The sequence below is a fragment of the Phoenix dactylifera genome, chromosome 7 (assembly GCF_051530095.1).
Source record: "Phoenix dactylifera cultivar Ajwa chromosome 7, Ajwa_hap1_PhDact_Kaust_v1.1, whole genome shotgun sequence".
NCBI classification, from domain to species: Eukaryota; Viridiplantae; Streptophyta; class Magnoliopsida; order Arecales; family Arecaceae; genus Phoenix; species Phoenix dactylifera.
Genome location: NC_143196.1, coordinates 1,252,833 through 1,275,981, shown reverse-complemented (window position 1 = coordinate 1,275,981; position 23,149 = coordinate 1,252,833). Strand labels below are relative to the sequence as shown.

The following is a 23,149-nucleotide window of genomic DNA, read 5'->3' as shown; positions in this document are numbered from 1 at the left end:
TTCATCAATTCATTATATGAATTGGTATTCGGCGAGCATAGAGCAATCTTCTTTTGTAGGATTGGCAGTATTGCAGACTGGGAAATTGTCTGTGGCTGGGCGTGGTGGTCTGGACATCCAGAAGGTTACTGTATATTCACAGGGGATCTACTCATCGATGGAAGTATAAGCTCAAGAGGGAATCAAAGGACTGTCCTAAGGATGAGACAGTGGTAGTTCAAAATTATTTCATCTCCCCATAGATCAGAGAGATGGTGTTGATGGATTAGAATGAGGCCATGACTTAGATATTTTTGTCATATTTGAAACAATCTTATAATGGCGCACAAAATGCAAGGGATTTTAAGCAAAGAAGGCCAGTTGGAATATAATCCATGACTGAAAACGGGTAATAAAAGAGGTAAATAACATGATCTAAATGCTTTTTTTCCCTTTCTTTTAATGAAGTGGATGGATCAGACAAGTGTATTGTGGATAGATTATCAAATGACTTGATCTAATTGTTGAAAACACCAAAATTATATGGATAGAATGCAACGAGTATTCCTGCTGCTGATAAATTCAGCAGGGATATTCTAATAACACATTCTGCTAAATTTTACCGAACTTGAAGCGAGATAGATGCCAATAGAAGCATAGAAAAGGTGATTTACTGGGACAAATATATGGGAACTATTTCACTAGACTATATGAGACACATGAAAGTAGTTAAAAGGGAAAAAGAAAAGGATTAACGAGAATAGGTAAGGGTTCACCGCAGGGTAGGATAGAAGTAGGGGTGCAAATGGGTCGGGTCGGGTTGGGTCCTAGGTGACCCCGATCCGACCCGGTTTTTTGTTCAGGTCCCAATTTTGGACCCGGACCCGACCCGGTTGAAGATCGGGTTGGGTCGAGTCGGGTTCGGGTCGGGTTCGGGTCTGATTCGGGTCGGGTTCGGGTCCGATCGGATCTAATTTTTTGTGCTTTTGGGAAAAAATTTGGGCAAATCTAATTTGGTCATATCATAATTATGAGGTACTGGGTGACCCATGACTTGAAAGACTTGCAATTAAGCTCCAGTCAGAACAGATGACCCATGACTTACTAACTAAGTCGGTCTACAAGCCAAATTTCATATCACACTATTTTTTATCTGTATGACTGATTGGACGGAACTCGGTGTCTCCCAGCTCCCCTCTCACGAGGACAAAAAAAATCCCAGACCTTCTTCCAAAATCCAATTCCATTACAGAAAACTGGCACATGACCCATATTCAGTTGCAGTGTTCCCTCACTTTCTCCCTTCAAAAGTTAAAAGAAACAAAAACCAAAAAACAAAAGGAAAAAAAAAAAGGCAGCTACCGAGACACCAGAGGTCTCAACAGTGTAATAGATCGAGAGAGAATCCTGACGGGCCGACGTTCCTTTGGATTCTGTGAACCTATGCTTGTTGCTAACTTGCTATCCTCCCACACTGACCAACAGTACCACAACCCACGCCAAAAAAAAAAGAAAAAGAAAAAAAAAAAAAGAAAAGACTTTCTTTTGCTTTTCCTCTCTCTCTCTCTCTCTCTTCGGGTCCATTCGGGTCGGGTCGGGTCCGTTTGGTAAACCCAGACCCGATCCAGAAAATGATTCGGGTCCAATTTTAGGACCCGACCCGGACCCGCGGGTCCTAAAATTCGGGTCGGGTCGGATCTACGCGGGTCGGGTCGGATCGGGTCACGGGTCGACCCGACCCATTTGCAGCCTTAGATAGAAGTGGGGAGGCGAAAGGTGGCGGGTCTCGGCGTCCACTTTGTTCCATTATGACACCCCTATAATCTAAATTTTTTTTCTTCTGGAAAACAAAAATTTAGATGAGGCAATTAAGTTTTAAAATAGTTGGCAAATTATTTTAAATAATAAACTTTAAATTTAGTTTTTTTTATGTAGAATGAAAAAAAAAGAAGTTAAATGTAGGACCTATTGTCGAGTAAAAAAAAAGCAAATTATATGATAAAAAATAAAATCTATGTGGCTGCTGGGATTCGAGCCCAGGTCTCCACGGCCACAACGTGGAATTCTTACCACTAAACTACAGCCACTTTGGTGTCAACTTGTGACTTCAATTAAACATATACAGAGGTTTTGTCGCTGCAGCACTCAAAAAGCGATTTGCTTTGATGCTACGTATACAAAATCATGTGAATTGTGCTTGGTTTTATTTTTTTTAAGAAAAATAAAAGGAAGGAGAAGGGTGGTGTGTTCCTACTTTAAGTGTGGCTGTCCTTAGTTCATGTCTGTACCAATAGCTAGTATGTTTCATAAATAAGGGCATATTTGAAAAATAAGATTATAGCTCAAAGCATCATGGATGTCCAACAAGAATTGTAGGAGCATGATGGACAATTACGATGCAGTGGATGAGCAAAAATAAAAAACAAAATTGACAAGAATTTTTTGCCAATCCCTAAGCCTAGCCACATACACCATTTCATTAGCTGAATGGCTGGGAGTGGATGCTTTCGCCATATGGATATTCGATTACCTAAACCTAATGGATATACATATTCGTTAAATTAGACCAAACTATAAGAAAGAACAAACATGTTTGATTAGCTAAACCTAATGGCTATGCATGTTTGTTAAATTAAACCAAAACTCATGCTTCTTGTAAATAGCTCGCATTAATAAATTTGAGGTAAGTGCTTTACTGTCTTCATTCTCCACATCGGAAAAAAAAAACAACAAAATTCCACCAAAGGGCAACTACTACGCACCACTGACACGTCGTTTAATGGTGACTGCTGGCCCCTATCCCGGAGTCAGGAACAACTGCCATAATGGGACGAACGCAAGCCCTCTCAATGGTGAAAAAATCGTCCAAATTTCTTGAGGGAGTACAAATCTAGGTACATATTTGGAAGCAAGTGCCAAGTCCTTTCTGCCATGGCTCCATGTTTGTTAAAGGACATGATAGTAACCCAACTAAAGTTACGATGCTTCAGCGGGATGATCCAAAGCTAGGGATCCTTGTACTGGTTTTGGTGGGCTACCGAACCGAGGCATTTAAAAAGAAAGAACTCGCCTCTATCTTTTCAGGGATTCTGGATGTTAGGTTACTGCCACGAGACATGCTCAGCCTGTTACTAAATCATCAGTTTGTTATGTTAAACATTGTTTTTTCGAGAAACAATATTTATGATCGCAACTCATATCCGTGAATGGCATCATTAAAAATTGTGGTCTGTCAGTTGAAACATGTAGAAAGCTGCTAATGAGGTTTGTGGGGACAATTATTTCCAATGCATATGTTCATACAAGTTAAAAGATTTTGTTACCTAGGCACGCAGTTGGTCAGAGTCGACTTCTTTGTGAAGAAACCAAGTAAATCAGGGTGGATTTTATGATGTTATCATACCAATTTCATGGTGAAAATACTTGTACTTAATTAATATGGCCAGAATATATTATATGTAGGCACTGAGTTGCTACAGTTATTGCATCAAGGGGCATCTTCATGTTACTAAAATTTGGTCGCCATAGATTTTGTTTGTTGTGGTGTAGGATGCAACGAAGTTTCACATTCGTAGAATTTAAGCCTTGTTGTACGGTTTGCTTTCATTGTACCAAGTCATTTATGTCGTGTGCTCCCGTGCCAACCATCCGCAGCTACGCCATTACCACCATGAGAAGACAAAACCAACCAAAGGCCCGACAAAGCAAAAGCTGCATGCAGCTGAGCTACCTCCTCCCCATCTTTATGATTATACCTCATGCCCCTCATCGAAGTGACAAAAAAGAAAAGGTTCCTTTCCCAACCCACCTCTCCTTCCAGTCCATATGAGACACCTACATCCACTCTCTCGCACCCCCACGCAAAAACAACACTCCAATCACCAGCGCATGCACCGGCCACCTTCCATCCTTCTAATATTATATGATTTCTAACATTATCCACAACTCAAGTATTGGGAGTTAGGGAACTAACGCAATCAACTTAGCATTAATTATCATGCAACCTAGGCGTTAAATATAGCCCGCGCGCAGGGCGGTCCTTGCTGTGTATTGGTTATTAATTTCATGCCACAACATAGTAGGCCAAGAGATTCAAAAAGTGACTCGAGAAACACACTAATAATATATAAGGCACCCAACATTATGACCTGGGGTTGAGGAGTTCTAGACTCATTGACAACCACCATGATAAGAGATCCAATGTATTTAAAAAGAATTTAATTCATTTGGATAGCATGAAGATCGCGTATATTTCAGATATATCAATCTGTAGTGTAACAGAAAATTAGAATTAATGTGTTAGTAAGTATCACGCAATCTCCATCTCAATGATAATATGGCCATGCATTACTGTCTCAACAAACAGCAAACCACCTTTGAGAAAGCTACTTATCTGGTATAGGCATTAATGGAGAAAGATCCAGTTTACAGACATTGAAACATATAATATACGAAGAAAGCCAAACATCTTTCTAAACCGAATCATCCGAGGAGCTTTGACCTTGGCCAGCCATGCCACGAGTCTACTTGTTATGGAGAGGATTCGAACCAGTTGGTACTGCCCTCTTCTCCTCCAAAGTAGCGTTGATAGAAGAGTAGTAAGTAGGAGAAGGAGAAGAAGATATCGAGCCGATCTCTTGAGCCAACGTGACGGATGCAGCGACAACGGAGACCAAGACCATCGTGAAGATGATGACTCTGCCGAGATTGCCCATCGGCGAGGATCCCTGAGTAGTCGATAAAAATGAGAGCTTGTTGGGGACTCACCTTTGCTGGTTATGGATTATAATGGTGGAGAGGAAGGGAGTACAAAGGAGAGGCAGAAGAGATAGTAAGAGCTCTGCCATCTCTAAAGGAACAGGAAAGAAGTTGGGGGGGGGAGGAGTAGTAAATGGACCGCCAGAAAGCTACCCCAGAGGCCTTTGATCGCTGACCGCATGAACATTTAGTGCTCATCTCTAAAGGGAACAAAAGGCTCCTCTTTTTGCACTCTTGTTAGCCCCACCAACTCTTAACTCTCTCTCTCTCTCTCTCTCTCTCTCTCTCTCTCTCTCTCTCTCTCTCTCTCTCTCTGTGTGTGTGTGTGTGTGTAGGGAGAGAGAGAGAGAGAGAGAGAGAGAGAGAGAGAGAGAGGGAGAGGGAGAGAGAGGGAGAGGGCTGCCTTCAAGAGAACGCGACCGGAAGATTTTCCAAAGGCTTCTCAAAGGGTCACAGAGATCTCTCATCTCATCCTCTGCTGTCTGTTTGCATATGATTCCTTTCTACAAGAATATATAGGTGGAGGATTAGCTGCTTGGGAGGAAGTAGGAAGTTGGTGCACTCGAGTACTTTAGCCACACACAGAAATTAAGGACAGGTGCAAAGGTTGCTGGTGGAGGCAGTACGGATATTTGTTAGTTTGCTGTGGTAATTGGAAGAAGGAAATGACCCTTTCGAGCTCTGAACACTGCAATCTTTAGAGTAGTGGAAAGTGGGACCTGCATGTGGATCATCAGGCCTTTGTTTCTACAAGTTCACTGAGTTCCCATTGTCCGGCGACGGTCTTTTTCTCTCTTTTTTTCCTTTTTTTTTTTTTTTTTTTTTTTAACTTCACACGCATAAGATGCAACTGACTAGTGCAACTACACCTAATGTTTGGGGTTGGGGCCGGGGGAAAGAAAGGGTACAAGAAATTTAGTGAAGATCAGATCCGCTAGGTGCAGGACATGACATTAAGAAGCAAATCCCAATAAACTAGCCGTTGTTGTCATAACTTCCAAACAGAAGAGTGGATTCTGAAATGTGAAAGAGCTCTCAGACATGGTAAGCTCATCCTTAGTTTACTGCCAGAGGCATCTATTCTTTTAAGGATTTAAAAACACCCCTTAGAGAAGCTACATATATTCTACGCCGCATGCAGCGGTGAACAGCTGCAGATCACAATCCTAGCGGATGAAACCAGCCCTTCCAGGGTCCATCCTAGTGCATTATGAGTTGCACCAAGCAAACTTGAGTCACTCCCAAAGATGAAAGTGTCAACCCCACAATGACTGCATATGAAAGTTAGAGCGCAGCAAAAACAAGTATTTTTTTTGAATCGATCTCTGAAGATCACAAGTCGATCTCTGAATATCACAATTCAATCTTTGAAGAAGTCAAGTCGACCCCAGAGTGGTCGTAGAAAGCATACAGATAAAAATAAAAGCCAGCCCTTTCGCGAGTCAGCCCTAGTAGATCACGAGTCGACCCTAAGCAAACTCAATCCAACCCTAAATGACTGCAGGTGAAAGACAGCGTAGCAAAAACAAGCATTTTCTTGAGTCGACATCTAAAAACTACGAGTTGACCTCTAAAGAAATTGAGTTGATCCTAAAATAGCTACAGACAGAAAATAAAAAGCAATAAAAACAAATCTTTTCATAAGTTGACCCTAGTATGTCATGAGTCGACCCTAATGGATCATGATTGACCCAAGCAAACTCGAGTCAATACCTCAAAGATAGACGAGTCGACCCATAAAGATCGCGAGTTGACCTCTGAAGAAGTCGAGTCGACCCCAGAATGCCCTAGAAAGAAAACAAAAAAAATGAAAAGCAACCTCTTCACGAGTCGATCCTATTAGATCATGAGTCGACCCCAAAAATAGACGCGCCAACCCTACAATGACTACATGCGACAAACAAAGTACTGCAAAAACAAGCAATTTTTTGAGTCGACACCTGAAGAAATATAGTCGACCCTTAAAGAAATGGAGTTGAACCCACATTAAGCATAAGCAAAAGACAGAGTATAGCAAAAATTGGCACTTTCTTGAGTCAACCCTTGAAGAAGTTGAGTCGACCTCAAAATGATTGCAGACAGAAAACAAAAAGCAATGAAAGCCAGCCCTTTCACCAGTCCATCTCTAAAAAAGCTAAATTGACCACAGAATGACCGCAGCTAGAATACATATGGCAAAGAAAGCCATCCCTTTCACTAGTCGACCTTAAGAAGAAGAGTAGATCCTTGAAGATCACGAGTTGACCTGTAAAGAAATCGAATCGACCCTAAAATAGCTACAAACAAAATTTAGATAGCAATAAAAACTTGCCCTTTTACGAGTCGACCCTAATGGATAACGACTCGACTCCGAACAAACTTGAGTCGACATCAACAATAAACGAATCGACCCCCAAATAACCAAAGGCGAATAGCAGAATGCAGCAAAAACAACGGACCCATGAAAAAAAAATCGACCAAAGATCATGAGTAAATTTTTGAAAATCTCAATAAATGAAAACCATGGGAACGAGATTTCTTCTCCAACCCATTTACCAGAAATGCAATAATTTTATTTTTCTACCATGCTCACCTTCCCCACGAGCAAGAGCTTGATTTTGAAAGAGATCCAGGATTAAATCCTTAGTTGCGGCATGTTTAAACCATATTATATTAAAAATATCACCAAATTATCTGATTGGTGCCAACATATCAATTTGCTCAGAGAAAAAAAAGGGTCCGGAACCAAGAATAAACGAAGCCATCCAACTAATACATGCTTCACAAAAAGAGGCAATGAACCACCAAAGTGGTAGCACGGTGGAAACGAAACTTTTTTTCCATACCAGTAGGCTCTACCACGAGTAAAAAAAATATGAGTAAAAAAAATTCTACGCGCTAAAGAAAGAGTGCCCAATCGGAGTTGCAACGCGAATGAGATTCTCCTCATCCCATCTTCCCTTTTCCTAGGCAAAAAAAAAAAAAAAAGAGGCAACGTTGCGGGTAGACTAATAAATGAACAAATTTTAGACAATGCTGACAAACAAAAATATTTTTGAAGGCGAAGGTTAACAAAAATATATTCCAAGCTCGGGTTTTTTCCGTCAAGCAAAAAATGAGCTCCCAATATGCTTAAATGCCGCACGTGCTAACATGCTGGAGTTAAGCACAAGTTGTCAAGAAGCCTAGCCCACGTAGTGCGGCCCATCAGAAGATGACCTCTTAGCAACTGATACAATATTCCAACACTATAAAATCATCAACTTATTCAGAAATATTGCCATGATGGTAATAATATTTGTTACACCAATAACTTCAATAGATTTAAGAAGGTAGCCACATCAATAACTAGTACAAACGGCATTACTAGTTACAGCCCCTAAATTACGAACAAAAAAAGATGACGGGCATTCAAAAATCATGAAAATTCCCCACTACCACAAGCATAACCATACACTTCAATTTCCCCAACAAACAGGCCTCTAAGAAACTATTACAACAAAGCCAGGTACACCAAGACCAGGTCATGGTCCGAATCGGTACAAGCCCTCACCCATTAAATGCCCATCCATGTACAGAGCAGCGGCGTTCTGGGGATGGTAACCATCCATCACAACAAACTGCATATCCTCCGTCGGCTTCCAATGCCGCTTCCTTTGGTTTATGAACCAGTTGTTAATCTGTTTCTGATCAAGGCCAGTCGATTCTGCCAGGGCCACCTTTTCTGACTCCTGCTCATCGTAATGCAATCATGTTTGCTTCCAGTAGTTAGGTATAACACAATTGTAAACGCAAGAAAAATCAGTACTCCCTATCAAGAAGATTGTTCAAGAAGAAAGATGATGTAATCTAGTTCAGCTTGCCAAGGATTACTCTTTATTGATACTGAAATGATGAACCTGGTTTCATGCTATCAAGAATATAATATATATATATATAAGTATATATGGAGAAAGGAGAGAGAGAGAGAGAGCCTACCGAGGGATATGGCCACTTATAATGCAGCTCCCACCAGCTAAGCAGCTTCTGCCGGGCCTCCTTCGGAAGCTTACCTTTCTTCTTCTTCTTGGACAGCTCCTGCCTCAGGCTGCTCAAGTACCCACTATACTTCTTCAGCAGATGGTGTTTCAGTTCCCTGTCTTCTGCTCGGGGATCAATCTCAGGAAGCTCCGTTTCGCCCCCACTGCCTTCTTGGTGATCCTCTTCAGAGGAACAAGCTCCACATTTATCATCTGGATGGTTCCAATGGAACAGAAACAACTTATTATTGAACATTTATAATGCACACCATCTTGTCATCAGTTTGTCAGTTTTTCCACCACAAGAAAGCATTATACAAAGTTTGATCGACCTCAACAAGTGATATATTCATCTCTCTCTCTCTCTCTCTCTCTCTCTCTCTCTCTCTCTCTCTCTATATATATATATATATATATATATATATATATATAAATATAAAATAAAGGAAACAAATTTACCAACAAAGGTCGTAGGGCTTGACAAAAAGGACTAAAATGGCCGAATGACTGCCATGTATCTCCAAAACAACATAATCCTAAAACATCTACAGATGATTTTGATAAAGGTAAGAAGTCCAGAATCTTTCATTCAAACAATCTCTTTTTATAATATTTGTGTTTTCATCAACTAGCACAAAATTGCTTAAAGAAGATCAGAGTGGCAGACATGCGCATATATACAAATTAATTCATTTTTCATCCATTTCCTCTCTTATTTCAGCCAACACAAATAAAAATTTTAGGAATCTTTTCCCCTTTTCGTGGAACTACAAATAAAAGTGTAGGACATCCATATATAGGCAGGTCAGTTGTCTTTGGAGATATTTTCATCAATTTCCATTTGTGGATCTTGAAGAAAAGTAGAAACAAGCACTATATTTATATCCCTCAAGGGTAAAACAAGACTCATAAATTAACAGAGAAGCAAAGTTGAACCAAGCCAACATGCAAGTGTTTGAGGTTTTCTACCCCAAAAAGGTTTATCACTGTGCCTCATCATCCCCTAAATAGACTAGCACGCCTCAACTTGCACAAAATTCTAGTTCAACAATTATAGTTAAGGATATTACATATGTAGGTCTCAATTTAGTGGTCACACATCATCCAGATATTGATTTGAAGATCAGCCAAGTACTAATAATTTCGTTCTTCATTCTAGATGTATGCATAGTCCTTATCATTTAAAGACATCTACATCAATCCTATTCTCTCCCACTATTTATTTCCCATGACACTAAACCTCAAATGTAATCCTCAACAAAAAAATATTATTTACATATTTATCATATTCTCGCATTTCAAGTATTTCGACTTCCAGCGAGATAAAAGCAAAATGGTTCACTTGATCATGCTTGCAATGAACTCCAAGGACAATTCATTTGGTCCAACATATTGATTTACCATATTTATCCAAACGATTCACCCTTTGCTTTGCAATCGTATTTGCGATAAAGCATCACCTTTATAGACCCCCAAAACCATTGAAGATCATATTTTTTTTAAAAGAAAAAACCCTAAAACACTTGGTTAATCCTCGTAAAAACATTTCTTCAGGAATAGTGCAGGGATGCCACTGCCTAGGTTTTGAACCAAAGAACTCCGATGCTAACCTACTGAACTAAGTTCGGTAGGCTATCTTCAAGAGCACCTAGTCAAGTTCCACATCCTCGTAATAAATAAACCTGCAACTCTATTTTACATCCATACAATCAGCCTTCTAGTTTTTATCACTATTTAAGAATCTTTTCATAGCTTTGAAACTCAACTTTTTTCCCCATCCATAAATGCTTAATTTAGTTGCACCAATTTTCATGTTTCAGGTTTAAATGATCGTACACACCTTCAAAAGACAAAACTATCCTTATTTTACCCATCATTGTGAGCTTAAATGCTGCCCTGTTGTTTCCTAGAAAGTTTCAGCATTATAGGACTTTTAAAGTTTCATCTGCTACATAGTTAGGAGTATGCAATGTGTGCAATTCAAATAAATGGAAAAATATATAGTGCCAAGAAAAACAAGTATAATTCCCTCAAGGATACATCCTGTGACAAAATTTAGCTACTAAATGATGATATTTCTAATATCTTAAAAAATTATCTTTTTTAGGTATATTAATCTTTCTGTTATATTAGTTTTCCAACCTTTAGCTCTCTCCTAACTATAGTAGGGAATGTTCATTACCTACAAGGGGGGCAGGGCATCTTGGAGGAGACACCTTCGTGCCTCAATCTATGCCTCGCAACCCTAAGGATTTTACAAACAAGGCAGAGCCCTGAGGGTTGAGATATGATTACAGCAACAGAAATATGCTTCCCATTCTTATATCCATCATACTTTGATTTACTATTCATGAGTTGCAGGTGTTGGCGAGAGGATTGTGGTGTTCTCAAGATTGCCACCTGCAAAATCCAGAAGACGTTGTTCTGCAGGTATATTGCCTTAGCCTGTTAGCAAACTCAAACATTGAGGGAGGGCACAGCACCTCGAAAAAACCATCCACGTTCTTGAAAGCCTACAACATCTAACTCATATTCTCATATCCCACTTCATCCATTAGATACCTTGCAGTCATCTTGGTAGCCATATTCCATGGTGAAAAAACACCTTAGGATCAGCCTGTACCTTTCAGACATACTTAGGCTTAATTCCACTTTCCTCTTTAAATCATATCTTGGCTTGCTCTTAAGATACATATTAATAGGAAATTACGATCTGCAAACCTCGAGATTCATGGTGAAAAAACACCATAGGATTAGCCTGTAACTTTCAGCTTTGCATGCACATGTTTGCAATAGGGTAATTAACATGGTTAGCTCCTTAACCTAGAAATCATGCTTTGCTATTATAATCTGTATGTTTAACATCTATTCATAGAAGCTAATTAGATCACGAGATTTAGACAAAGCCAAGCAACAAGCTATGCCAAAGTGTTAAGCTAGACAGATCCTTTCAGCGCAGCAGGCAAACCTCAGTCACCAACTAAATTGCTTTTCAGATGAAGATACCATGTTTGCAAAACCTCAAATATGCAATGTCTGACAAAATGTTCAAGGAGTCAAAGATAAAGCTAAAGCTCCATCGCAGCATTTAATAGATGTCTATCGTGAGTCAAACCTGCCATGCCATGGTCCAGCTGCAACCATGGCTCACCGCTAATTATAACTTTTATATCTTCAAGGTCCATGATCTTCACCTCAATCAAAGTATATTTTTATGATTACCGAATTCTTAATGAGGGTCTGAAAATGCAAATGAGTTGTGCCCGTACATTCAGTTATTTAAAAGCAATGCAGATAAATTGCTAAGAGAATGGTAATGTGAAAATTGCCATGACTCGCTATAGGAATCCCTGGCATTGATGGCGCTTTTTAAGTCACTTGCGACTCTCAAAAGCGTCACATGATTATGCCCCGACACTTTAAGAAGCATCGAAAAAGTGTTGGCAATGCAAACATGAAAAACCAAATTCATGATGCCTTTTGGTTCGCGTCGTGCGTTAATCATAACGGCATTTTTAATTGTCGCTAATCGATGACGTTTTTAACATGCGTAGGCAAGTGAAGCGCCTGGACAAGGCTTCCGAAGATGCTTTGGTGCATCACAAATTAGCACTGCTAATTTGGGGATGAGGCAGAGGAGGGGGATGAGGAGGAGAAAATTGAGGTTTGGATTTAGGGTTTGGATTGGGGCAAGGGGATCGAAAATGTAGGAGGAGTTTTGGTGTCCGACAACGCTCATTATCATCGTCCTCTTCATGAAATTTAACGACACTAATAACACTAGCCAGAAAAGCGTCATGGGAGGCCAGTTTAAAATTTCCGCTGCTTATAAGCATCGCTAATCTTTGACGCTTCTTAAAAATGTCGAGAGATTTTGGCACGCTCGGGAGCTGCCGACGCTTTCTACTAGCATCAACAGCTTAGTATTGGCTTTCCATCTTTTTCTTGTGGTGACTAGCATCATGCAATCATGCCCTAACGCGTCAGCAATGGAAGAGAAAATCAGGTCTTAGAACCTGTATGCATACGATGTCCAAGCATGCAAAACATGCAAACCGTGAGGTAAACTAGCTGACTAGCAAAGCATGCATGTGTCCAGTCCATTGTGAGCATGGGTGCATATAGCCAGAGGTGGCACTTTGATGCTATTATTCACATACAACAATGTTGAATATAGTTACACTAAAGAACCAGAAGAATATGGAGAGTGGATGATATGGAAGGTGTTCACATTTACTTGACTATTTAAACCGAATGCTAGTCAAACTTAAATAATAAAATCACACATCACAAACAGCTAGAAAAGGCATAACCATGGCCACGAAAAGGCATCAAATGACCAATGAACAATTTTAAGTGATCCAAGAGGATAATCGGACTCGATTTGGACTACTTTGGCTACTATGGGTTGAGCTAGACGAAATCCAGGAGCGAGTTTTGCCACATCCAAAAGCTAAATCGCATACAAAACTTCCGAAGGTCATGACATACAATGCCCAATTGAAATAATCTTTACTAGAATTGGATAACTTTTAATGTTCTACGATATAGTGCCAACCCCTAAAGGGTTGAAATGGGCTGAATTTCCATCTTTTGGGAAATGAAATAGGCTGGTCAAACAAAATTTGACCAAACATATCTACTAAGCTGTAAAAAATCAGTCCGAGCAACAGAAGACAAAGTCAATGTAGAACTTGTAGAATTTTAAATTTTTTTATTTCTAATAATTATTTTATTTTTTAAAAGCTAATCCTATTATGCAAGAATGGGAATTATGCAAGAACGGATCTCACTACAATTACTATAAATAGAGGCTATCTGCCTCAATTTTAATTCATCAATTGAATCATTTATTGGTCATAGATGAAAGAAAAAAAAAAGTGAACTCTACTTCTGGCAATTTTTCATCTTTTCCTAAATTTATTTTGAAAGATTCTAGCTGTGCGGGTTGAGGAAAAATTCTCTCCCCTATTGGATCATTAAACCTTAAACAAACCACCAAAATATAGTACACGACACAGGATAAAAAATATATAAACAATATAAGTTTAACGAAAAAAAGGATAAAAAGACAAATGGATAGAACAAAGCAACAAGACAATATATAGAGCATCTTGGCTGATTCTTTACATTTCAATTTGTTCAAAAATAGGATATATCTTTTCCTTTTAAAACAATCTACAGAAGAAGAAAGAATTGAAAAATTGTTACTTCTAGTTAGAGCATACTGTACTGTCTGAAAAAAATACTGCAGAGCAATATACACAGAACACTTTAATAAATGTCTTTGGTCGAGGTCCCTTCTATGAAGGCAAGCTGACAGCATGTCAAATATGCAAACAAGAGACATTTATGACATTAACAAAATTTGCTTTGGCTAAACATATTGAAAGTATGCCTAGCTCATCCTACTAAAGATCCTCCAAGGGAGAAAAGTGCAATACGAATTCTCCATAATTTTGAAGAAACCTAATAATTGTCACATTATCTCCACTTTTCAAGGAAAATGCACTCGTTAAGTTCAGTGTAATGCAAATGAATTTGGAGAAGTACCAGAAATACAAGATGCATTTTTTGATTATTTTAAACAAATGATTGTATGGCTACCATGAGATTCGTGCTCAAGACCAGCACAAGAACCGTAAATATGACAATGCATTGCTACATAATGTTTAATATCCTACGTCAGTTCCAGAACTCCAACTTACATTAACTGCAGTCATTAACACAGTCCAGATATCATAAATTCAGTGTGTGACAAAAAACTTCAAAACAAGGCAAGATTACAAGCATTACTTAATCACTCATTAATTGCTGAACAAATGTTAGGTGCAGTTGAGTCATGAGCAAATTTTCAAAATCTTGCACTAGCTAGCATAAGTAGCTTCATAGCTACAAGAAACAACCATTCAGTTTTAAGCTTTCTTTTATAATACCCTTCAAGTATTTGAACTTCGCAATCTACCCCACATGATCAAGAATATGCAAAATCTATCTAATATTCAAGTGGGAAGCCAACACCAAGACTATGTCCGTCGCCAAAGTCAGTTGTACTGAAAGGACAGCAACTTATAATTCGTGCATCCAATGTTCTTTCTGGTATTGCTACATGCCCCATTACCCTAGAGAGGGAAGGGGAGCATAAAGTGTAAGATGGAATTAATAACATAATAAATAGATAAACAAGGGAAGTGATACAACGATTATTCCCGAGACTTTGGAACCCCGAGATAGCACTTGTCCACAACGGAAAAGGCAAATTTTTTAAGACCAAAATCTGTCTTGTCATCTCCCTCCTCTCTAAATATTTTCACATTAAGACTGCTTGTACATGTATAGATGCCCTCCAAGCCCCTTTCGTTTTCCTCCTCTCTCCCCTCATAATAAACACAATATACAGTGGAACGGAAATGATAGCTACTATAGCCTCGCGAGACAGCCAGAGAAAGCCTTCCTTCCCCTTTATATGTCCCGTTACTATATAGGATACATCCATATAGAAGGATCGCTTAAAAAACAAAGAATTATAATACATCTAAAGATATAGGGAGAGAGTAATAGTAGTAATATCCACTTTTTTTTTCTTTTTGAGAAAGAGAACGGTGTGGACAATTATAACGAAAGAAGAAGCAAGCAAGAAGCCGGTCAAGATTTTCTGTTTACGGGCTCGCGTGAAAGAAGGGTGTCTTCGCTCATAAATATGCAACGTACTTGGCGTACTGGCATACGGCCGTACGCCTCGGCGTTGCACTGTTGCAGTCCAAGCGTCCGAAACCCTAACACCACACCACCACTCCTCTTTTCCAGATGGATTAACAGCCCATATGGAGGAGAAAATATAAGCCAAGAAACTTACCTTCTATCCCAATACCCAATGGCTTAATTGTTCACGATGCTAAAATGTTGATCAATTATAAAAATTTAACATATTTAGTGCTAGCTAGCCAGTAGAATCACAAATTTAACCAGTACCAGTGGGGGTTTACCAGTGAGGATGCAGAAGGATCCATTGGTGAGGGAGTTGAGCTGCGACTCAAACCTCCTGATAAAATCCATCGCCTCCTCCATTGGCCTTGTTAGTTCCTCCCTATACTTCACTAGCATATGGTAGTATGCCTCCTGTCACGATTCAAAAAATTGCAAAATATTAACCAATTTGGATCTTCAAACTAAAATTCAAAACAACCAATTGGTTCAGCAACAAGTTTGAGTGGTTGTAAGAAAATAAGTACCATGAATTGGTCGAGCTCGGGGTCGGCCGGCTGGTCCCGGCAGCCCACGTGGGCCCGCTGCCTCACTTCAAACTCCCTCGCCACTGCCGAGAGCCGGTCCGCCACCTCCGGCGGAGCTCCGACCTGTTAACAAACATGTATGTTATTATTACCTGCTATAAACGTTAACATGAAAAGGAGGTCGTGAGAGATTTCGAAAACCTTTTGGCAGTCCATGTAGGCTTTGAGGAGGTTGGAATAATGGGGGTGGGAGATGATTCGGGCCTTCATGGCGTCCACGTCAGTAGGTCTGGTGACCGGGTAGAGGTGGGAGGAGGAAGAGGAGGCGGCCTCGGGTTTGGGGGGGTGGAGGTGGGGAAAAGTGTTCGCCTTTGGGTTTGTGCCAGAGTAGATGGAAATGGAGGCAGTGGTGGGGGGTGCAACCAGTACAGTGGTTGGGGTGGTGGTGGTGGTGGTTGAGGCTGTGACCACGGAGGAGGGTGCGTACATGAAGCGCCCCCCTCTGGGGTTGGCCCCCGTCTGGGACAACTCCTCCATCCCTCCCCCAGCTACCAGACGCTCCAGACCTCCCAAAGTATATCAACGAAATAAAGAAAAAGTACAAGAAACGACTGCTAGAGAAGAGAGGAGTGCGGGGGAAAGTAGCAAGAGAGGAGATGGTGGAAGAGAAACCTTTAGACGGAATTATATATCATCCGACGGAGAGGAGATGAGAGAGCCGGAAGAAGATGGGATGGATGGCAACCACCACCAAAAGAGAGAGACAGAGACAGAGAGAGGGAGAGAGAGAGAGGGGAAAGGCATAATATCTGGTGGCTTTCTTTTCCGATGTCAAATCATCTAGACAGGAGCAGTTTTTTTTTTTTTTTGTTTTTTTTTGCAGTGGCGGTAGAGATGTAACTCAAAGCCTCAACTGAAAAAAATTTACCCCCAGAATCCACAAGAATACGAGAGAAGTGATGGGGACGAGAGAGAAAGTGACTTCCATTGGGGAAATGGCTTGGAGATACACCGGACCAATACTAGTTGTTGTATAAGATATAATAAATATATAATATTTGTCACGACGCACTCACAAGTCTCACACCATGCCTTATTTTAATTCCTATGCGATCGTGACTGTACGTATATATATATATATATATATATGATCAACTATATTCTCTTTCTTAATATGTTTTCAGTCGAGTCCTCGGAGAGCTGGAATGGCCGGCGGGCACCGGCAAGCCATCGCCAGTTCCCCACTGCGACAAGACCGCTTGCTTGTGGCCCATCGAGAGGGTTGTTAAAGGTTGAAAAAAACTGTGCAACTCTTTTCAACAAATATATATATTATTGCCAGCTTACGGCGTCTAATTGTGGTTTTTGTCTTCACGGCATCTTGTAAGCATCGGAACGGATGAAGCGAGAACCTTAGATGAGATGGAGGGATGGTGATGTAGAAAGCCGGGGCATCTTTGGAATAAAGCTGAATACATAGGGATGGGAAAGATGCTACCAGTTAAGGGGCGTATTGGAAAAATACGACTACTTCGTCCATTTGGGAGTCTGCATGATAAAAGACTTATCCTTTACGGTGGTTCCTTGGTCCATTTTTTCGGTTTCTCGCCCTGAGCACGGCTTGCTGTGCCGCACTAGCTTGCGCTGTTTTCTTACGAGCAATTTGGACCGATGAGGAAAAGCAACTTCATGCAGCGGCCTACGATGTTTTCAGTTCTACACTGTCACAATGCGTGTTCGGAAGGATGAGGGATTTGTTACCTCGCTGAATTAAAAAAAAAAAAAACTAAAATGATAACAAATTAATTATTACAATAATCTTGTTGAAAATTGCAGTGAAAATGCCACCATCCATATTTGATAATCTCTCCCATCCAAAAGGGAATGATAACTGGATAGGTAGAAGTGTCATAACACTTTACGGCTCGTTTGGTTCGCATGAAGCATTTTTTCTTTTATAAATATGATTTCTGAAAAGAAGATTTCTGAAAAAAATATACCTGAAAAAATACTTTTGGTATGTTTGGTTGACCATAAGAAAGTGATAAATTTCCAAAATGCTTATATTTGGTTGACCATTCACTTCCTGAAAAAGTTATGTATAATTTCTATTAACCCTTAAGAAAACTTAGATTTTTAATGCCTTTTTAATGGTGAAAGATCTTTTTGGAAAAAAAATAAAAATATTTTGATTTCTGGCTTATGAGAAAGTAACTTTCCTATGTTTCTCATGGAAAAAACTTTTCCATGAAACGTGAAAATCATATTCCTATGGGAATACAACTTTTTCGTTTCTCTCCTTTAAAAACTCCAACCAAACAAGAGGCATTTTTTTATTTTTCCGTTGACCACACTTTTTTTCCTTATTTTTCCGCAAACCAAACGAGCTCTTAATGACAATCATATTACATAAATGTTCAGATGTATATTGTATTGATGGATGACCAACTAGAAAAAATCAGGATTTAAAGTGTAAAAAAATTGAAAAGAAAAACATTTCAATACCTAATCCAAGATACCAGTCTTGAGATTTACTAATATTTTCATACTGCACTAGCTAACATCATGCACCAACCATATATATCCATACACACACACACACACACATATATATATATATATAGATAGATAGATATTCAGAATGCCAAGATTTTAATAGATACACTATATGAGTAGGTGAATGATACAAATTTATATCTTGATCAATATATCAGCTGAAATGAAACCTTAAAAACAAACAATCTTGTGCAAATATTTTGAATACATTGGTAAAGTATCATAATGCTTGCATATTGAAACTTTACAAAAAAGAGAACAAGTGCAGAACTAATATTAACATTCCAAGTTATAATTAAATATATATAATTTTTATGACGATCGGGAACATTAAAATTGCAATGTCAAAGTGTTTTAAGTGCACGAGTAGCATTATGTGTATCCTTTTCTCTTTTGATGATGGATTTTCTTTTCCAAGCCATCAATAAAAATCATCTCTGGTTAGGTAATCTAATGAAGAAATTGCAACCACATCATTTTTATGTCTAGAAATCAGGGTGGCTCTCTTGCCTATTATTTAAATGGATAATTAATAGCAGATCTCAAAGTGCAGTCCCATCTATTTAATCATCTTCTTACAAAGAAGTTTTTCTAAGAAATAAAACTAAAGGATGAAGTAGACAACTATGCTAAAATTATGGCTAGTTATATCTAGAATGCTAGTTGATAGATCAAGAAAATATTTTTAAAAAAATGCAGACTAGAATAACAAGTCTTTAGCAAAAGATTTAAAGATTAGGCATTGCAATTTGCAAAGTGCATTAAAAAATGCCTGCATCATATATAGTTACATTGGTATTCATAAGGGGAGGTAGAAGAAGCTCGGTCATTTGGTCATCATGTTATGTCTAACCTTACATTACCTAACACTTAATGTTTGTTACGCGCATCCTGAGGCTAGTCTTTTGTGCACAAATATGTCTAGTTGCAAGGATTTCGTGCCTACTTTTGTACAGAGTTCTATTTTTTCTCTACAAATGGTTGAACTTGGTCAAGACTAGTAACTCAGCATAGAATAATCATCACAATTGAGGGAGCATAAATAAACTGTCTAATCAACAAGGACTAAACAGTAAAGTACGTCAATCCAAAGAGATAGATTTTGACTTCTTTTTAGACGTAATCGATGATGATAATACGTACCCACGGTAGATTAATCACATGAGAGCTTCAGCAAGAAAACAAAACGCCCATCCGAAAGTATCGCTTGTAGATTGCTTGGAAACTTACCGGCGAAGATAGGATCCATCAACTAATTTAGCAGTTCACATCAAATACGTGCAAGGCTATCCACATAAGTGAAAATAGTAGAAGAAGCTCCTTTAAGAAGATCTAATAGAGCGATCAAAGTTTTTGCCACCTTACTCATCATGCGAATCACCATAAGACTCACGAAATATTGGCGAGCCTCTTCACATTATTAAACCAAACTTCAAACGAGCGATCATGCTCATACACGGTCACTGTATTCAACCTTTTGTTTTCTCCTTTCGTCAGCTGCAGAGTCTAAAACAATATAGAAATCTAACAGCAAATATGAAACTTTTCATTGGACCTAATCTTTAGCGAACAGGACCATGGCTGATACTACCTTTCAGCGCTGAATCTAGCTAACGGGAGAGCGACACAACGCTTCCGTAAAATTTGTGCAGGATTTGTCTCACCAGATCACAGCTCTTTTTCTGTCTCTGTCCCCATGACACGTGCTCCTGCGACCTAGTCCGAGTACTGGTCCTCGCCTAGGGTGGCTAAAACTCCGAGGAAACTGGTAAAGAGTGTAAAAGCGAATGAACAGGACAAGCACAGACTGACCGAGGTACGAATATTTGTTCAACGGTAAACAGTGATAGGTAGCATACTGGGCGGGCCCAAACCCAAACTCTCAGGCCTTTTTTATTTCCATGAGTTTTATTTTGGTAGAAAAGCAGGATGGCTGCAGGAGGAGGAGGAGGAGGAGGAGGAGGGGAGAGGAGAGAGAAGGGAACGAGGAAAAAGCTGCGGGGCTCAGAAAGAGCTCGACTGGTCTAATTATTAGATGGACGAGATCAAATGGACCATTCGCCATAAAACATTTTCATATTTATATAATTTAAGATCGAGTTAAAAGTGCCGGTTTTGCACCGTACATGTGTCTGATATATGAGTCTTGGTCCGTGTAATAATTTCTGGGAAGACTGAGGTGGATGGGGCTGGGGCCCGCGGCCATAATGCCCCCCGAGACTCTCGCGCTCTCCTTCCGGCAGCGGAGCCCACTCACAGCTTTGCGGGGTGACACGACGTTTCCACGCTGACAGGCACCCATCGCGTCATTCCACCCATGGTCGCCATTTCCCTATGCAATATTTAAAGCAAAACCCCATCCTGATCCCATCCCCACCTTGATCCCTCCCTCCCTGATACGAAACCATGGAAGTGAGAATAATCTCCAGTGATGTGTTCCTTTGTTCGACACGCGTTAAGTTAAAGGTATTCTTGGCGTTTGTATAAGCTGCTAAGCTCATCTGCATTGGGCGATGCAGGTTCCACTAACGCTGCAAGCTTGATTTGACGCACAGCATATTATCGTCCCAAGCTCAAGATATCTACCGTAGTATCTGCCATCACTAATCGACGAGTTGTATTGAGAGGCTCATAAATCAATATTTTAGTGGTGACCTTTTTTTTTAAGAAAAGGGAAAGAGAAAGCATGCGCTAAGTTCATTAAGAAATGGAGGTACGGAAGATGCGAGGGATCAAAAGGTTGCTTAAGGTTTCACGCATGAGCAAACATTGAATAGACCGTGTTGTGGTTCAAATTTAGCCCGAGGATGACAACGTCGAAGAAGTCGAAGAAGCTGCCAGAGGGTGAAGAAAAAAGATGAGCTACCTCCCATGCGGTAGCAAATCTGCATAAAATTTTACCGATAGTTTCAATAAGAATCCTCCGGTGATCAAGCTAGAATAAATTTCGGATAGATTTTCAGAAGAAGTTCCTCTTTACGTTATCTTACGGGGCTATTTATAGTTCCTGTAGACATGTCCAGGTGACGGAGGTATGGCCCATTTCATCATGAGAGAGAGTAGCTTTAAGCCAGATAGCATATAGCTGGGGCTGCTTATGGCGCGCAGTGCAGTTCGTCCTTGCGAATGGTAAGTCATTGACAGTCGTAGCAGGGGACAGCCGGAATAGCATGGCGTTGTCCTCGACTGTCGTAGGCCAGTAGGTAAAGCATGGCGCGACGATATTGCAATATACGACCACGTAGGTGGGCGTAAGCGAGATAGAGCTCGATGAGAGGTCGCATCATATACTCGGCGAGATCGGCTTGACGGGTACTGAGGCTAGCCCGGCATCCCTGATTCCGAGATGCGCTCGATAGAGCGTCCCGAGCTCGGAGGTCGGGCCATGTCATTGGATAAGGCACCCCGAGCTCGGTCGGGGTGCGTCGGTGAATATAGAGGCGCCCTGAGCTTGGCCAGAGCGTGTTGTTTATGGAAGATACTGGAGCAGCTCGATGGAAAGCAAGGTATTGTCTGCTTTGGGAGAATACGCACGTGCTTAACATCGTGCGCGTCTCGTGCACGACAATTTTTTCCTCGCGGCTTTGTCCCACGAGGGGCACCTTGCTATGGGCATCGGAGAAGGTCGGCGCAAATTGTAGCAGTGGAGAGACCCGTCCAAGGTCGATTGAGCCCTTGACGAAGTTCGAGCTCGGAATGACTCTTGGCGAGACCGAGGTTCGGCTCAACTAGTGTTGGAGTCTATTTGGCTGAAATTGGGTGGTCCAACTGTAGCGAACAGGACGATCCATTTTGCCCCCATCAGGTGGAAAGATTGTTGTTAGGGTAATTAATAATTATTGTGATATGGTGAGTTGGAATTTGTCCAACTTATGATCTATATGGTGATTTCAATTACCAAATTTTTTTTGAGGAGTGGAAGCATATGACCTCCAAGACTGGTACTATGCAGCCTCATCTCTTCCATAAGGAGAGCATCTTAGCCTCCAATTGCCTTCAAAGTTGTTACGCTGTATCAATGGGTTGGTGCGGTAAGACTTCATGTTTGTTAAAATACAATTCTAGAAGATTCGAGATTCCAACTATAAATAAGTCCAAATGTTCTCAGTAAAATAGCGTGAATAATCTAAATCTAGGGAGAGATCCCATCTCTGTGTTCTTTTTATTTTTTGTCTCTTTTTTTTTCTTCTTTTGTTCCATAAAAAAAATCCTTACCAACTTTATCTGAGGAGCCATTATCTGTTATTTGTTGTTTCGTAGATCCACGAAGATAATTCATATATCAGTGTCCGAGATCCGGCGGCAATAACAGGAAAACAAAGTGCAGAATGGTCAGCAACCAAACATTAGCAGTAGTCCCTAAATCGCTTTTGAAAACGCAATGACTTGCCAAGAAGGGCGACAGCATTCTTGAGAACCATAAAAAAATATATTATTCCCCTCATGTGACAGAAACCATTGAAGTCCAACAACATTTTAAATAAGTTTCTATATTGTTGGTCACTTTCAAGCAGCCCTACTTACGTTGCTTTAGTCACTGCAAATTTTTTATCTTAGAGCATTTAGAATTACAGCACGGCTCATTTTGTCCAGCTTTAACTTGTGGCTATTTTGGTCGCCGGTTGA

At 40.1% G+C, this 23,149-nt stretch overlaps 1 protein-coding gene and 1 non-coding gene across 3 annotated transcripts; both read right to left on the bottom strand.

The window, feature by feature from the left end:
• Positions 1-1,994: 1,994 nt before the first annotated feature.
• TRNAH-GUG (transfer RNA histidin (anticodon GUG)) lies at positions 1,995-2,066 on the bottom strand. The gene has a single exon. It is a non-coding gene; the product is annotated as a tRNA-His (tRNA).
• Positions 2,067-7,972: 5,906 nt separating this feature from the next.
• On the bottom strand, positions 7,973-16,857 carry LOC103707639 (homeotic protein knotted-1-like). Of its 2 annotated transcripts, XM_039127653.3 has the most exons (6): positions 16,640-16,772; positions 16,169-16,533; positions 15,968-16,090; positions 15,722-15,854; positions 8,695-8,948; positions 7,973-8,447 (listed from the first exon to the last, which is right to left on the bottom strand). In XM_039127653.3, the coding sequence occupies exons 2-6, from the start codon at positions 16,502-16,504 to the stop codon at positions 8,241-8,243; spliced, it is 1,053 nt and encodes a 350-aa protein (XP_038983581.1). In that variant the 5' UTR covers positions 16,505-16,533; positions 16,640-16,772; the 3' UTR covers positions 7,973-8,240. The 2 variants fall into 2 exon arrangements, with proteins under 2 accessions (XP_038983581.1, XP_008790432.1); XM_008792210.5 differs by having other exon boundaries at positions 16,169-16,857.
• Positions 16,858-23,149: the final 6,292 nt, after the last annotated feature.

Excerpts from the sequence above, each read along its gene's own strand:
- LOC103707639 (XM_008792210.5), bottom strand. The coding sequence starts at position 16,504 with ATGGAGGAGTTGTCCCAGACGGGGGCCAACCCCAGAGGGGGGCGCTTC. Across the intron at positions 16,091-16,168 it reads CCTACATGGACTGCCAAAAG|GTCGGAGCTCCGCCGGAGGT; the intron begins GTTTTCGAAATC and ends GTTTGTTAACAG. Across the intron at positions 8,949-15,721 it reads ATCCTTCTGCATCCTCACTG|ATGATAAATGTGGAGCTTGT; the intron begins GTAAACCCCCAC and ends GGAACCATCCAG.